At 47.5% G+C, this 15,197-nt stretch overlaps 1 protein-coding gene across 1 annotated transcript; it reads left to right on the forward strand.

Moving 5' to 3' along the window:
- The first annotated feature begins 657 nt into the window (after positions 1-657).
- On the forward strand, positions 658-8,618 carry LOC102915097 (serine protease inhibitor A3N-like). Its single transcript, XM_016009139.3, has 5 exons — positions 658-814; positions 2,696-3,349; positions 5,108-5,381; positions 6,569-6,719; positions 7,671-8,618. Exons 1-5 carry the CDS (start codon positions 790-792, stop codon positions 7,863-7,865), a joined length of 1,299 nt encoding a protein of 432 aa, XP_015864625.3. The 5' UTR covers positions 658-789; the 3' UTR covers positions 7,866-8,618.
- The last annotated feature ends 6,579 nt before the right edge of the window (positions 8,619-15,197 follow it).

The raw sequence follows: 15,197 nt of genomic DNA on the forward strand, positions 1-15,197 counted from the left end.
AGCTGGTTGTCTGCTAAGTTAATAGACTCTGTTGTCACAAGGGTTAGTTTTGACACAGAAGGAGGAAATCATGGCTGTTCCAGAGAGCAGCACTTAGCCCATGAGAAGGTCATTAGCCTCTGACCCTGCAGTGTTCCCATCTCTCTACAGTACTGAAATTCAGATCAGCCAGCCAGGCTCTGCAGACACAGATTCCTTTAGGAGTTTTCCTTCACTGCCAGACAAGGCAGCTTCTCTCCAGAAGTCTGAAAGCCAAAGAGGGGAGAGTGAGTCTCTACTTAGAATATGCCCATTGCTGCCCGACAGGATGGTACACTGATGAAGACAGGGTTCTGTCAGCATCAAGGCGTGTGTTTATTACTGTGTGAATTTCCCTAAAGAAACCAGAAATCATGAGCATAAAATTGTTGTGTTCTTTTGGAAGTGATTAGAAAGTACAGGATAAATGTTAGTTGCAGCCCTATCTGGTGACAAGTGGGACAGGGATTGTGCACACTCTGTTTGCTTCTGACATGCCCAGAATATCGGGTAGTCTTTTTAGAATACTTTGGGCAATTTCTCGTCAGAAGGATCTGAATGCTTCTACCAGAAGCCTCTAAATGCAACATTACCAGAAATCGTTCTGTCTGTCCATTTCCAGACTGAGCACAGAGAACAGCTTGTCTGTGCTAGCATTTCCTAAGAAGAGGGAGGAGTTCCCAGTGGGGATAAATAAGCATTAGTGTGCTAGGGAGAACAACACACCAGGCAGGCAGCCACCCGAACATCGGAACTGAGCTGTCATAGACGATGGCAGCAGGCATCAGCTCTGCAGGTAATACCCAGGATTCCTACCTTCTGGGGACAGAGTTAGAACCTTCCTAGGACTGTGAGGTACTGGCAGTGACCTAAAGTGTTGGTTTGAAGGAGGTATTATGAATTATTCCTGGGGCACTGGGTTGGAATCAGGGGATATTTCTGGGGTGTGTATGAATCTCCTTTCCAATCTGGGTCTTCATGTGTATGAAGATGTGGGTGCCATGGGCTATGCTCCTGGAGAGTTAATGGAGCCTGGTCCTTCTGACCCTCCACAGGGAGGAAGTAATGAGACCTGGTCTAGCCTGGGTGCTGCTATCATAGCTGGGGAGAGACAGGAGGGCTGCAGAGTCCGTCTGGAGGAGGTGGCAGCCCTGCCATGCTTACAGCTGGCAGGAGTTGTCTGGGGGTCAGGGACCCCACTTCCCTCATAGATCCATGGCTGAGCAGATCTGCCTCACTCTCAACTAGGGAAGCAAAGAAGGCAAAAGCTCAGCCCCTGAGCCAGGTCTCCTGCTGTGCACACCTTACAGCCCCTTTCCACTGGAAACTAACCTGGCACAAAACATTGCTCAGTGCTTTGCCAAAGAAATGCTTGCATCAGTCTGAAAGTAAATACAGCAGCCAGCTTTCTGAGGTCCCTGGCTCCTCTGCAGGCATGTCACATCCCTGGGGACATGTGGCTCAGCTCCAGCACCTCCCTCCCCTGCTCCCTCCAGTCTCCTCCTATACTCTTCTGGTCTTCTCTCCCCTCTGCCTCCCCCTTGGCTCCTCCTCCTTTCTCTAGCTCTCCCTCTTCCCATCTCCCTGCCTCTCCACTTCCACTTTCTAGCTCCTTCTTGACCCCTCCAAGCCCCTGCTGTCCCCTTCCTCCTCTCTCTCCCACTCATTTACTATCCACTTTCACCTTTGGACACCTGAACAAATGTTCAAAGCTAGTTGTGGGTGTCTGTGTTTACCATGATCACAACCTCTCAACTGTAGTCCTTTAGGATGCTTGTGGCCCCCACTCCAGGGATGGAAGGAAGAGATAGCCCTGTAGACATTCCCTACAACTAACCCCATTGATCCATAATAAGCTAGACACCAATAATGTAACCTGGGTCACTCACCAGGCTTTCCAGAGAGGTCCACCCATTTCCCTGCTACCACACAGCCATCCCAAGAGCCAACACAAAATCTGGTCCAGGGGTCAGAGACTGACATCACTCACCTTTCTTCCCACCAGGAGGCCTCCCAAGCCTGAGTTGCAAACCATCATGTGGTTCCCTGGCAGGACAGAAAGAACCTTGCTCTGTTTGTCCTGCCATGACCTGTCCTGGGGGTGCCAAGGCTCTGGCATGACACCAGATGTCTCTGTTGCTGCCTCTCAATTATTCCTCCCCAGGTCCAGCTTCATGCATCAGATTCTGTCAAGGGCCTTGAGATTTCCCAGACTTGTCATCAAGAGGCAAATTTAGGGCCTGTGCTAGCAACTACTCCAAGGACCCTAAGTTCTGCCTACAGGGTGGTAGGGGGGTGAGTGCAAAGGAAGAGGGTCTCCAGCCTTCTAATGAATCCTTCTGCAGGAAAGAATAAGAGGAGACAATCTGATCAGACAGGGCTGGTCCCATCCCTCCACTCATCTTCTGGCTTCTCTGTGGACCTCACGTGTCCATTCCCCTCTCTGGTTCTTGGTTCTCTGTGAGGAGACTGGGCTACGACAATGCTTCCTCCAGTGCTGATAACAGGAGCACATACTGTGGGACTGCCATCTGAGTGGTCAGAGCACCTCCCATGCAAGGTCCCAGAGGCAGCAAGGGGCAGCAGAGCGGGGACACAGTGCAGCCCTGTGGGAGGACAAGGAGGTGGTCAGGACACCACCTGGCCCTCCCAGACTCAAAGGATCTTTACTTTTCAGCCTGGAGAGCAGAGAAGATGGCCCTCTGTGTAGCTCTGGGACTCTTGATAGCAGGGATCTGCCCTGTTGTCCTCTGTCAATCAGATGGCACATTGAGAAGGGACACTGAAGTCCATGAAGACCTAAACAATGGGACACAAATGGACAGTCTGACACTGGCCTCCATCAACACTGACTTCGCCTTCAGTCTCTACAAAGAGTTGGCTTTGAAGAATCCAAATAAAAATGTTGTCTTCTCCCCACTCAGCGTCTCAGCTGCCTTGGCCATCTTGTCCCTGGGAGCAAGGAGCAAAACCCTGGAAGAGATTCTAGGAGGTCTCAAGTTCAGTCTCACAGAGACCCCTGAGGCAGACATCCACAGGGGCTTTGGGCACCTCCTCCACATGCTCACCCAGCCAGGGGACCAGGTGAATATCAGCATAGGCAGCATGATGTTTGTTGAAAAGCGCCTACAGATCCTGGCAGAGTTCAAGGAGAAGGCAAGGGCGCTGTACCAGGCTGAGGCCTCCACAGCTGACTTCCAGCAGCCTCATGAGGCCATAAAGAACATCAATGACTATGTGAGGAAACAGACCCAGGGGAAGATCAAGGAACTGATCTCAGACCTGGATGTGAGGACAGTAATGGTGCTGGTGAATTACATCTACTTTAAAGGTGAGACTGTTCACTGTTTGGGGAGTAGAGAGAAAGAATGGTGACTGGGAACCTTGTATTCTTATGCTGACCACTGGAAAGGTGGTGCTCACAAGCCTGGAGACTTGGGTGCCTCCTTTCTTTCTACGCACAGGCCCTACTTCTCCCCTAGGATTTTTTTGGATATAGTTGTGGTTCCTGGCACATACTGCACAGGACTCCTGAGCTCTCAGTCTAAGAGGGCTCCTTTTGGCTGTGACTTAAACTTATAAACTAGCAGAATGCATAGGTTGCATGTCCAGTCCTACCTGAGTTGGGAAAAGCCAGGGCTGCTCCCTGCAGAGACGAGGTCCCATAGTCTGCCTTATCCAGAATTACTAATCTGCTCCTGTAGAAGGTGTCCATCCCTGCTGGAGAACCTCTGCCTCTAGGAGACTTCACGTGGGCTGGGGACTTCTTGACCTAAGGAGCCTGATTACCCATCTTATGGTGAAAGTAGCATGTCCCATACCTACTGAAGAGCCCCGTGGGCAATTCCTGTTCAGGACTCTCCCTTGTGCCATTTTGGTAATGAGCTGGACCTGGACATGGAAAAGCAGGGATGCAGGAGCAGACACTAATGAGAGGGAGGTGTCAGCCAGGCAGAGTTCTGTGTTTAGGGTATGGCTGCCTCATGGAATTTTGCTTTTGTAAAATTGCTTGCACAAACATCCTGAAGGTTAGAATGCCCAAGACACGCTCCAGGGCCATCGAGTCTAATGAAAGTTGGGTACAAGAGAGTTGGGAGACTCAGTTGGAAATGCAATCGGTAAAGGTAGTAGGGGACTTCCAGAGCCCACACCCACAACACCCTGCCTGACAGAGACCAGGGAGTTAGGAGACAGCCCAGAACTTGGTATCTGAGAAAAGTCATGATGTAATCAGATCTGGGTTGAATTAAGGATAGTGCAGGGCAGAGGGAGGGCAGGCTCTGAGACAATGAACAAAAACTCAAGGTGGCCATGGACAGAAAAACAGTCTAAGAGGACAGAGGACAGGAGGACAGGATGGCTGCAGAGCTGCTGTGGGCTGGGAATGGCAGAAGCAGATGATGGCCTGAAGGATGGCTGGGCATGGCTCTCTAGCCTCAGGACAGAAGCTCCAATACTGCTTCCCTGTGAGGTGGGGATGCATGTTTAGGCCGCTAGATTCCAAGCCCAAGAAATTGTTTCAGTACCAAGTTCTTTAGAGATCTGGGATAAGTCTGAATGGGATATCTATGATTTGTGGAGGTGGCCATAGCCCATGTGAGAGCTGATGACTTGTTACTCACATTTTAGTCCACAATCTATGGGACCATGGACTGCTCACAGTATGAGAGAATTTAGTCTCTCTTGTCTTGTTTCCCCTAAAACCTGCTCCACAACACATCATTTTCTAGACATGGCTCCTCCTGAGGAAGAAGGGATCCTTAACTCTCCCCAGGCTCCCATCTCCCCACTTTCACTCTCAATTCTCTCTAATACACCCCACCCTAAGATGCCAGATTGTTTCTCAGGTAGATTGAGTATCCAGGCTTTGTTTTGAGTTTCTCCTTTCCAAACCAAGCTTGGAGTCTCTTTTCATCTCTGGGAGCCTGTTTACCTACAAGTTTTTTCCCCCCAATCCAGCATTTTTCCAGCTGTGTCTTGTTGAAGTTGGATTGATTGCTGTCACATCACAGGGGCTGGACAGAAATGGGACAGAGGTGGGGTCCCTCAAGTGATGTTACTTACAAACTCATGACCTGTTCATCTTTAGGAAAATGGAAGACGTCCTTTGACCCTGAAGACACTTTTGAGTCTGAGTTCCACTTGGGCAAGAGGAGGTCTGTGAAGGTGCCCATGATGCACATTGAGGATCTGACCACACCCTACTTCCGGGATGAGGATCTGTTGTGCTCTGTGGTGGAGCTGAAGTATACAGGCAATGCCAGTGCCCTGTTCATCCTCCCTGATGAGGGCAAAATGCAACAGGTGGAAGCCAGTTTGCAACCAGAGACCCTGAGGAAGTGGGAGGACTCTCTGAGGCCCAGGTGCGTGTCCACAGGAACCAGAGCTGGTCTGGCTCCCCATCCTGCTGTTGGCCTGAGGCCCTGTGTCCCTGTCCCTCAGAGGCTCCACAGTATACTAGTAACCGTTGATGAGTCACCAGGGACAAGTGAAGTGGAGGTGACTTTCCCTCTGCTGACTCGGCAGTTTTTAGACAGATTTTACTGTCATTTTGTTGTTCACAAGATGAGATCAGCTAGAACAGAGGCTGAGGATTCCTCTGTGTCTAACAGGCTGTAATTACAGGGAATCTTGAATGGGTTTTGGAATGCAGAGGGGAGTGAGGTTGAGATGAGATCAGCTCTGAGAATCAGCTCTGCCCTGTGTAGCCATCTCATGCCCTCATCACTCATTCATTCACTATTAGTGCAATTGATGCCTTGAATACTTACTATGTGCCAAGCTGTGATTTAGACCCAGAGGGGCTATCCAAGACTCAAGCATATTATTTCTTATCATTGGGCGATCATAATATAACAATGGAAGAGAGAGTAAGAGCATGAAAATACAATGGAGTACTATATGATTAATTAAAAATGGGGTGGATGCCCGGTAGTGGTGGTGCATGCCTTTAATCCCAGCATGCAGGGGACATATATCTGAGTTTGAGGCCAGCCAGGTTTACAGAGCTTGCTCCAGGACAGCCAGAGTTACATAAAGAATCCTTGTCTTGAAGAAAAGCAGAAAAAACAAATAAAAGAAACTAGAAAAGAAAGAAGGAAGGAAGGAAGGAAGGAAGGAAGGAAGGAAGGAAGGAAGGAAGGAAGGAAGGAAGGAAGGAGAGAGGAGTTGAGGTAAAGGAAGGGAAGGTTCTGCGACACAGAAAGCTGGAATCAGATGGAATGTGCAGATTTAACTAGAATGATCATTAGATGAAGTCTGAGGGCCCACATGACAGGGAAGAACTGCATTTTATGTATCTGGGAGAAAAGCATTCTTGGCAGAGGAACAGCTGGTACCAAGCCTCTGTCTGGGCCCTGTTCACTCTCAGGCACTGATAAATAATTACTACAATAAAAATTACTGCAACAATATAATAATTACTGCAAAAGGAAGAACAAATCACATGGTCTAGGCATGGATGGAAAGAGGGCTGCTCTCCAGTGAGAGAAACAAGGTGGATTGATGGGGAATGGAGGCCAGTGATCTTATATGCCTTTGTTATTCTCAGGATGATTGATGATCTCTACATGCCCAAGTTCTCCATCTCCACTGACTACAGCCTGGAGAAAATTCTTCCACAGCTGGGCATCAGGGAAGTCTTCTCCAAAGAGGCTGACCTGTCTAGGATCACAGGGGCCAAGGACCTGAGAGTCTCTCAGGTAAGCCAAGTTACACTCGGTTGTTCACCTTGGTGCCTGAATGTGGATGGTGAAGGCCAAGTGGTGTGTGGAAAATGGTAAATGTATGAGAAAGCCTGCATTTATGAGATTCGCTCATTCTGGAAAAACTGGATTACAGCCTAGATACTCCTGCTGGATACCATGCAGCCAATCCCTCCTGTACCCCATGAACATAACTTCACCTAGGAGTCCATGGTGGGCAAGAGCCTGTGCTTGGTCCTAGACCACCATCGGCACTGACCTGTGCTGTATTACGGATGCTACCCACAATCTACTGCAGGGCAAATCATTTCCAACCTCAGCTTATTCACTGCAGAGCTGGTCCACTAATTCTTCACTGGCACACAGAACAGAAGAAGTAAAGGAAATAACAAGGGGTGAATGGCAGTTGGGATGAAAAGCTTAAGAATATGGGAGAAAAAGCCTTAGGACCCCACATTACATTCCCAGATGCACAGCCTGGCAATGTCTAGCATTCTGTCCACTGCCCACTCAAAGACTTGGGCTCAGATCTGTACCAGCAGAGCAAGGCAATCTGGTATTGAGAAGCTATGCCCTGTGCATTGAGGTTGTATGTCCCAAGGAGGTTAGAGCAGGAGAGATGCTGTAGCCCACACTGGCTGCCAGCACCCTGGCTTTATCCCTGTAGGTCTTCTGAGAAGCTGCCTGTGGAGTAAGGACTGGCATTGCCTACACCCAACCTCCAGTTTGAGGATGGGTTTGAGGGCAACACAGATTCCCAGAGACTGAGCAGACCCAGGCCATGCCTCATCTCACACCCTGAGCAGAGACTTGGAAACACCAGGGGTAGAGCTCACTGTAGGAACAAACCACTTCACCAGCAGCCGAGGCCAGCAGTGGATGCTTGCTCCAGGGAATCTCCTCTGCTGCCCTCCCTGGTCTCCAGTGAGTGATGTCTTTCTCCTACAGGTGGTCCACAAGGCTGTGCTGGATGTGGCTGAGACAGGCACAGAAGCAGCTGCCGCCACAGGAGTCAAAGTTATCCCTGACTCTGGAAAATTGTACCCAATGACTGTCAATTTCAACAGGCCATTCCTGGTGATTGTCTCTGACACAAATAATCTCATCTTTATGGCCAAAGTCACAAATCCCAAGGAAAACTAGAACTTTCCAAATGGTGAAGCTTCATCCTGAGGGGCAGGGATTAAGCCTAATGTGGATCTCTATGTGCATTTTGGCCTCAATGCTCTAAATAGCTGTGCCATGCCTGGATTGGACAGTGACTGTGATGAGCTGTATGACTCAAACATGCACAGGACACTTGAACAGTCAGTGTCAGGCTTGACTCCCAGTCCTCCTGGCAGCACTAGTTCATATTCCTGAGCCTGAACTCTGTCTTTGTGTTCCTCCCTGCTGCCTCTACTATATCTGCCTCTACTCAAAAGCCTGGGCCCTGTCAGGTAGTCTCAGTCCCTATCTAGGCTCTGGTTATGTCTGCCTTCAGCATCAGCAGGCTTGATTGAATTATGCAAACTTATAGGTCAGTCATGTGGACCTCAATCCCAGCACTGAGAAGGGAATCTGCTACCCTGAGTCTATTTTCAGCATCTGGGACCACTGAGTGCCCAGTTCTTGCCTCACACTTTCCCTCTTACAGGCTCTGCCACCCACTGTCCCTTGCAGGGACTCCTGACCCTGCCCACATCTGGCACAGTGTTGGATCTCTCATTGCTGCAGCTCATGGAGTCAGTTGGTCAGACCAGCTTCTTTCCCCCTAGGACACAAACCTAGGGCAGTGGAGTCTTTTTCTAGGTGCCCCACTGACCAACCTCACACAACAGATGGACACGTCCACCTTCCTTACCCAAAATGCAGTACTTCGAGCAAAGGATCAATAAACACATAACTGCACAGAAAGTGTCCAGGCCGTGTTCACTCAGCTCCTGTTGGCAGGGGTGTGGCCTCTAGTGACCACAGGGTAGTAGAGATTGTCACTCACACTCTGATTCCTGTGATGGATCTCTGACCTACATGTTATTATTATCAGCCCTTTTTATGGATGAAGAAATTGAGGCACAGAGAAGCTTAGTCATTTCCCATGACATCACAGCTAGACATTATGACTGGCAGGATGTTCTTCAAGTGTCCTGATGCGAGAGAGACAGTTTTCACCAAGCAGGGGTTCTGTGCACAGGCATCACCATGGTGGTGTGCAGGTGGATCATAAAACAAGGCTCTGGGTGCTTCACAGAGAACTGCCAAAATAGTCTATGGATCATGTAACCTCTGTGCTAAAATCAGAGGAGGATGAGAAGGTGGTTAGATGACCAGAAAGAATGCTTTGGGCAGAGCAAAGAACAATGGAGGCATTTCTAAGAATCATGGATATTTAGGAAAAGAAAGAAACAGTCACCAGATGTCAGAGAGCTTGGCCCTGTGAGGATTCTCAAATGACTCAGAACTACAGTGTGCTTGGGAGGGAAGAATCACTGTTCCTGTTTTGGAAACCTCATGATTTTGTGTGGCTGTAAAGCAGAGAACTGCTCTAGACAAATGTGGGGATTGTCACTAAGGGCTGTTTCAGGGAACATCAGGCCATACTTGGAGAGAAGAGTAAATGATTCACCTCAAGGATTAGCTGGTTTAGTGCTCAGATGGAGGACAAGAAAAGGCCATGGTGGATTTGATTTGGGGTTTTGGTTGTCATGGAGAATTTGTGAGCCTGGAAACACTGTAGAAGCCTGCACAGAACAGAAGGTTGTTTCAGTTTGAGACATACTTGAGTCTCAAGGTTCCTAAGAACAGACAATGAACAGGTGGACATGTTGTTACAAGAGAATTATTGCCTCGAGGCTCACACTTAGGATTTTCTTTCCCAGTGCACACTAAGGTACCACTCCATGAGGACCATGGAGCGATAAGAACAGGATCCAGGTATTGAAAACAGCCATGTCCGAACAAATATAATGTGTATAACAGTCATTCAAGGCCCTGAGATGCCATGTCATGCACTCCACGATCACTGACAGGCCTCAGCTGTATCTCTGCATCCTTTCTGGCTTCAAACCAGGTATCTAAGGAGCCTGGTGTTGAGTACATCTCATGCTGCCACAGGAGTTGGGTCCAGAAGTTGTTGGCAAAGTCTGAGTTTACCTCTTAATGGAGTCTATGACACAGATGTTAGGGTTTCACTTTTCCCCATTCTACGAGGCTTCCCCCAGGACCTGACCACCAAATGTTGCCCTGGTGATGAACCTCCTACAGGGACCACCTTGGTATGCAAGAGAGGTAGCAGACTGTGAAGCAGGAAAGATGGGCCTGGAAACAGTGCAGTTCCCCAAGGTTGAATGTCTGGGAACTTTCTGAATGGCACAGTGATTTCTACACACCTAGAATCCATTTTATACAAATTTAACATTTGAAAGTGGCTATGGGGTGCAGTTGGTTAAGGGTCTCAAAATTACTGTGGATATTGTCCTTCCTTCTTGCCTCTGCCACATGGACTACCAGGTCTAATCATAGTCTGACATATTCATCTTGAGCATATGGTTAAATTACCTGTCAAAAGTGATTGCCAAGGTCTCATGTCTACACATCAATGATCAGAAAAAACTATCATATAGTTCTATGTGAGAGACAAATAGCAATGACAATGGTTATAATGACTGCTAAAGGCCAGGCTGCCTCTTCCTCCCACCCCTTCAGCCACATCAGAAACCCACTCCAATATTCAAGCATGGGAAGAGCACTTGTCCCTCCAGGTGTTGTGTGGTTGGCACAGCGCAGGAGGGCACTGAAGCAGCTGACACTAGGAATCAAGATGACCTCCCTGCAGAAGACAATGCTAGTCACTCTGTCCCCATGGTTCCATGCTCTCCCAGAATGGCAACAACATCCTCTCTCAGAGAATAATCCTCAACCACAGGAAGGTTTGCTATAGTAAATTGCCAAGCCAACTGCAATAAATGTGCACTACAGAGCATTCATTCCCAGCCTGTGCCTTACAACATGTACAAAATCTGCAGCATGCATACAGCAGTGAGTTTAGAGACCTGTCCTCAAAACTAAGGCCAGGAAAGAGTTATCTAAGGTAACCCCACCAGATGTCAGCATCCCAAGGGAGACTAGTGTCTGTCCCTGGAATTCTATATAGTAGGCAGTCAAAACCGGGGCCCAACTCAGCAAGAACTGATGAGGATGCAACAAGGTCTTAGGTATGAAGGACAGAGCAGCAGTTGTGACCTTTGTGGTCTCTGTGGGGAAAGAGAAAGAAGGAAAAGAAGAGGGGCTTCTGCCTAGGGAAGAATCCACAGTGAGACACTGCTGTGGTGTTGAAATGATCCATATGACATAGTTATTAACAACACTAGTATTAAGCCAGTTAATGGTTTAAGTACTTTTATTAATGATCATACTAATGGTGATCTGATGACTCCAAAAGTCTGTAGGTGCCCAAGTTCAGGGATATAGCATGTTTAAAGGCAAAACCCACAAAGACCATAATTTACATATGAGTTAGATGAAGGTCAGATTAATTCAAAATTTTCTTTCCTGGCAGAACAGAGTTACTATTTAAATCATAGCATGAATAATAATTTTGAGTTATAGCTTCTTTATTTATTGCGATTTCCTTTAGTTATTCTGGTCTATTCTGTGCACCATGGACATGTCCCTGGAACTCTCAAATACATGTGAAGGCAGACATGACTGTGGTGGGGGAAAAGAGAGAGCTGAGAAGTCTGTGAGGACACACAAGATGGAGTCAGAGCATGAAAGACTTACCTTGGTCATTTCAGTGAGAGCCTGCAGTTGTCTTCTGACTTGTCTGTCCACACTCTCACCCTTGGTCCTAAGGACTAAGAGGGAGACTGCTCTTGTCACACATCTGCTGATGCAGAATAAATTGCCCCCAAATAAATGTACAGCTTGAAAGAATAAACATGGAATATCTCACAGTGTCAGGCACCCATGAGGAGCCAGGCTGGGTGGTTCTTCCCCAGGGTCTCTCTTGAGTCATTCAGTTGACTGAAGACTTGACACATGCTGGAGGTTCCATGTCCAAGTTTGCTCTCATTACTTTCTTTTTCCTCTGGTGCTGTAAACTGAACCAGGGTATTGTGTTTTCTGGGCAAACCCCTGACAACTGAGCTAACCCCAGCCCTCTCACGGCTTATAATGGAAAATCTCTCTGGGCCGACTCAAAGGGCTGCTCAGTTAGGCAGGAGCCTCAAGACAGGAGAGAAGCTTCTCTACAGGCTCAAGATGTTATCTGCTGGCATTCTTAGCTTTTGGATTGAAGCTGGTTGTCTGCTAAGTGAATAGACTCTATTGTCACAAGGCTTAGTTCTGACACATGGGGAGGAAACATGGCTGTTCCAGAGAGCAGCACTTAGCCCATGAGAAGGTCATTAGCCTCTGACCTGCAGTGTTCCCATCTCTCTACAGTACTGAAATTCAGATCAGCCAGGCTCTTCAGACACAGATTCCTTTAGGAGTTTTCCTTCACTGCCAGACAAGGCAGCTTCCCTCCAGAAGTCTGAAAGCCAAAGAGGGGAGAGTGAGTCTCTATTGAGAACATGCCCATTGCTGCCCGACAGGATGGTTATATAGATGCAGGTGGGGTTCTGTCAGCATCAAGGCGTGTGTTTATTACTGTGTGAGTTTCCGTAAAGAAATCGGGGAGCATGGCCATAAAGTTGTTGTATTCTTTTTGAAGTAACATAGTCTATGAAAACTATTATCTGCAGCCCTACCTGATGACAAGTAAGATTTATGTCCAGTGTTTTTAACTCTGACTTCTCCCCATTTCACACTGACCATTTACATTTAGAGAAACAGAAAGCCACAATGGCAATCCAGTGGGCCTGTTGTTAGGAACAAAGTCACCATGATGAGAAGCAGATATTAAGATACTGGTAAGCTATGAGCCATGTGGCAACTTATAGATTAATAGAAATGGGTTAATTTAAGATATAAGAACAGTTAGCAAGAAGCCTGCCATGGCCATACAGTTTATAAGTAATGTAATTCTCTGTATGTTTACTTGGGGGACACAAGTAGGAGAGGTTTGTCCCAACAGCCGTTAGGCTGGGACACTGAAAAACTTCAGCTACACAGTGATATTTTGAAAAGAATATTTTTCCAGCAATTGGGTCTCAACAACTGACTTTAAATATTGAATAAAATAACATTGTTAGCATATATATATATGAACAAAGTTAGGGGATTTCCCATCAGGATATGGTTCTGCCTCCTGAAGCTTCTAATGCACATTACTAGAAATCATCCTGTGTGTACATTTCCAAACTGAGCACAGAGCACAACTTGTCTGGGCCAGCATTTCCGAAGAAGAGGGAGGAGTCCCTGATGGGATAAATAGGCATCAGTGTGCTTGGGGAGAACAACACACCAGGCAGGCAGCCACCCGAACATCAGAACTCAGCTGTTACAGACTCTGGCAGCGGGCTTCAGCTCTGCAGGTAATGCCCAGGATTCTTTCTCTCTGGGGACAGGAAAGGTGCCTTTGCATGACTATGTGCTACTGGTAATGACCTGAAGTTTTGTTTTGGAGGGGTGAGGAGTAGTTCTTGGGGCACTGGGTTAGAATCAGCAAACATTTCTGGGGTGCATATGAATCTTCTCTCCAGTCTGGGTCTTCATGTGTATGAAGATGTGGGTGCCATGATCTATTCTCGTGGACAGGGCATGGAACCTGTTCCTTCTGACCCTCCACGGGGAGGAAGTATTGAGACCTTGACTATCCCAGGTGCAGCTGGAGGAACCAGAGGGAGAGAGGACAGTTACGGAATTCTTCTGGGGGTGGTGACATCCCTGCAGTGCTTACAGGAGAGAAGACATGTCTTGGGGTAAGGGACCTCACTTCCACAACAGATCACATGGCTAAGAAGAGGGATCACACCCTCTCCTAATAAGGAAAAGAAGGTTACAGCTCAGCCATTGAGTCTGGTCTCCTCCACAAACAGACTAGCCTGTTTTCTGTGGAAATAATTTTGACATAATATATGGTTGAATGCTTTCCAAAGAAATAGATGCATACAGGTCCGGTGGCGGCCCACAGAGGTAGACAGGCACAGTGGTGGCTGGCAGAGACATACAGGCCCGGCGGGGACCTGCAGAGGTAGACAGGAACAGCAGCAGCGACAACCAGAGCCAGGTAGGCCAGCGGTGGTGGCTGGCAGGGGCAGACAGACCCAGCAGAAGCAGGCAGACCCGGCAGAAGCAGGCAGGCCCGGCAGAGGCAGACAAGCCCAGTGCGGAGGCAGGTAGGCCCAGCAGGTGGCGGCTGAAACACAGTTGCAATCAGGACTACAAACTGAGCTATTACCCACTGAAGAGCTAGTGAAAACAAGTTCTTAATCAAGAGCTTGGAACAGGGACGCCTTTAACCCCAACACCCAGAACCTGGAAACAACCTAGATGCCCGTCAACGGAAGAATGGATGAAAAAAATGTGGTACATACACAAGGGAGGACTACTCAGCAGAGAAAAACAATGAAAGCATGAAATTTGCAGGCAAATGGATGGAACTAGAAAAAATCATCCTGAGTGAGGTAACCCAAACTCAGAAAGACAGTCATGGTATGTACTCACTCATAAGTGGAATCTAGATATAAAATAAAGAACAATCAGACCACAACTCATAGAACCATGGAGGCTATAAATATATGGAGGTCCCTAGGATGACTGTGGCTTATAATAAATTTCGGTTTTACTCAATTACTGAGCAAGCCTCAATGAAACATCTCACTATTAAGATAGAATACATACTTTATCAAGATGATAATAGAAAAATAAATTAATTAATTAATTTTAAACAAAAAATAAATAAAAAAGAAATAAATGCATTAGTCTGACAGTAAAGAGAAGGCAAAGGCAGCTGAAATCCGTGGAGCTCTGCAGGCCTGGGGACATGTGGCACGGCTCCAACACCTGCCTCCCCTGCTCCCTCCATTCTCCTCCTACACTCTCCTGGTCTTCCCTCACCCCCATCTTCTCCTTGACTCCTCATCTGATCCCCCTCCCTCCTCCTGACCTCCTTCCTCCTCTTCTGCCACGGACTGGCCCACCGGGAGTACCACGACCGTAGGAGAATCAGGGCTTGGGTAGTCAGGAAGGCAAGGATTCGGCGACTGACAGACAGACAACAAACACACTCAAAAGTGGTTTGAATCTGCTGCAATTTTACTTCTGCAAATCAGTAGTTTATATACAGAAAAGAAAACTATCAAGTCATACAAGGAACAACAAGAGCTTGGCAATAATTCAATTACATCATCTTTAAAAAACATCAAGCACACAGTTACTAATCGGCGCTAGACATATCCTTTCACTCACAAGAACTTTGTGACCCAAAGAGCAGTCTGTGTTTTTTAAACTTAGTACAGTTCCTAGACTTGTGTAGGCTTCTTGCAGCTGTGTCCTTCATCTTTATCTCAGCCACTCGCTAGTTTATTATTCATTTTTACTTTTTTGGTT

This window comes from Peromyscus maniculatus, chromosome 14, assembly GCF_049852395.1.
Source record: "Peromyscus maniculatus bairdii isolate BWxNUB_F1_BW_parent chromosome 14, HU_Pman_BW_mat_3.1, whole genome shotgun sequence".
Taxonomy (NCBI): Eukaryota; Metazoa; Chordata; class Mammalia; order Rodentia; family Cricetidae; genus Peromyscus; species Peromyscus maniculatus.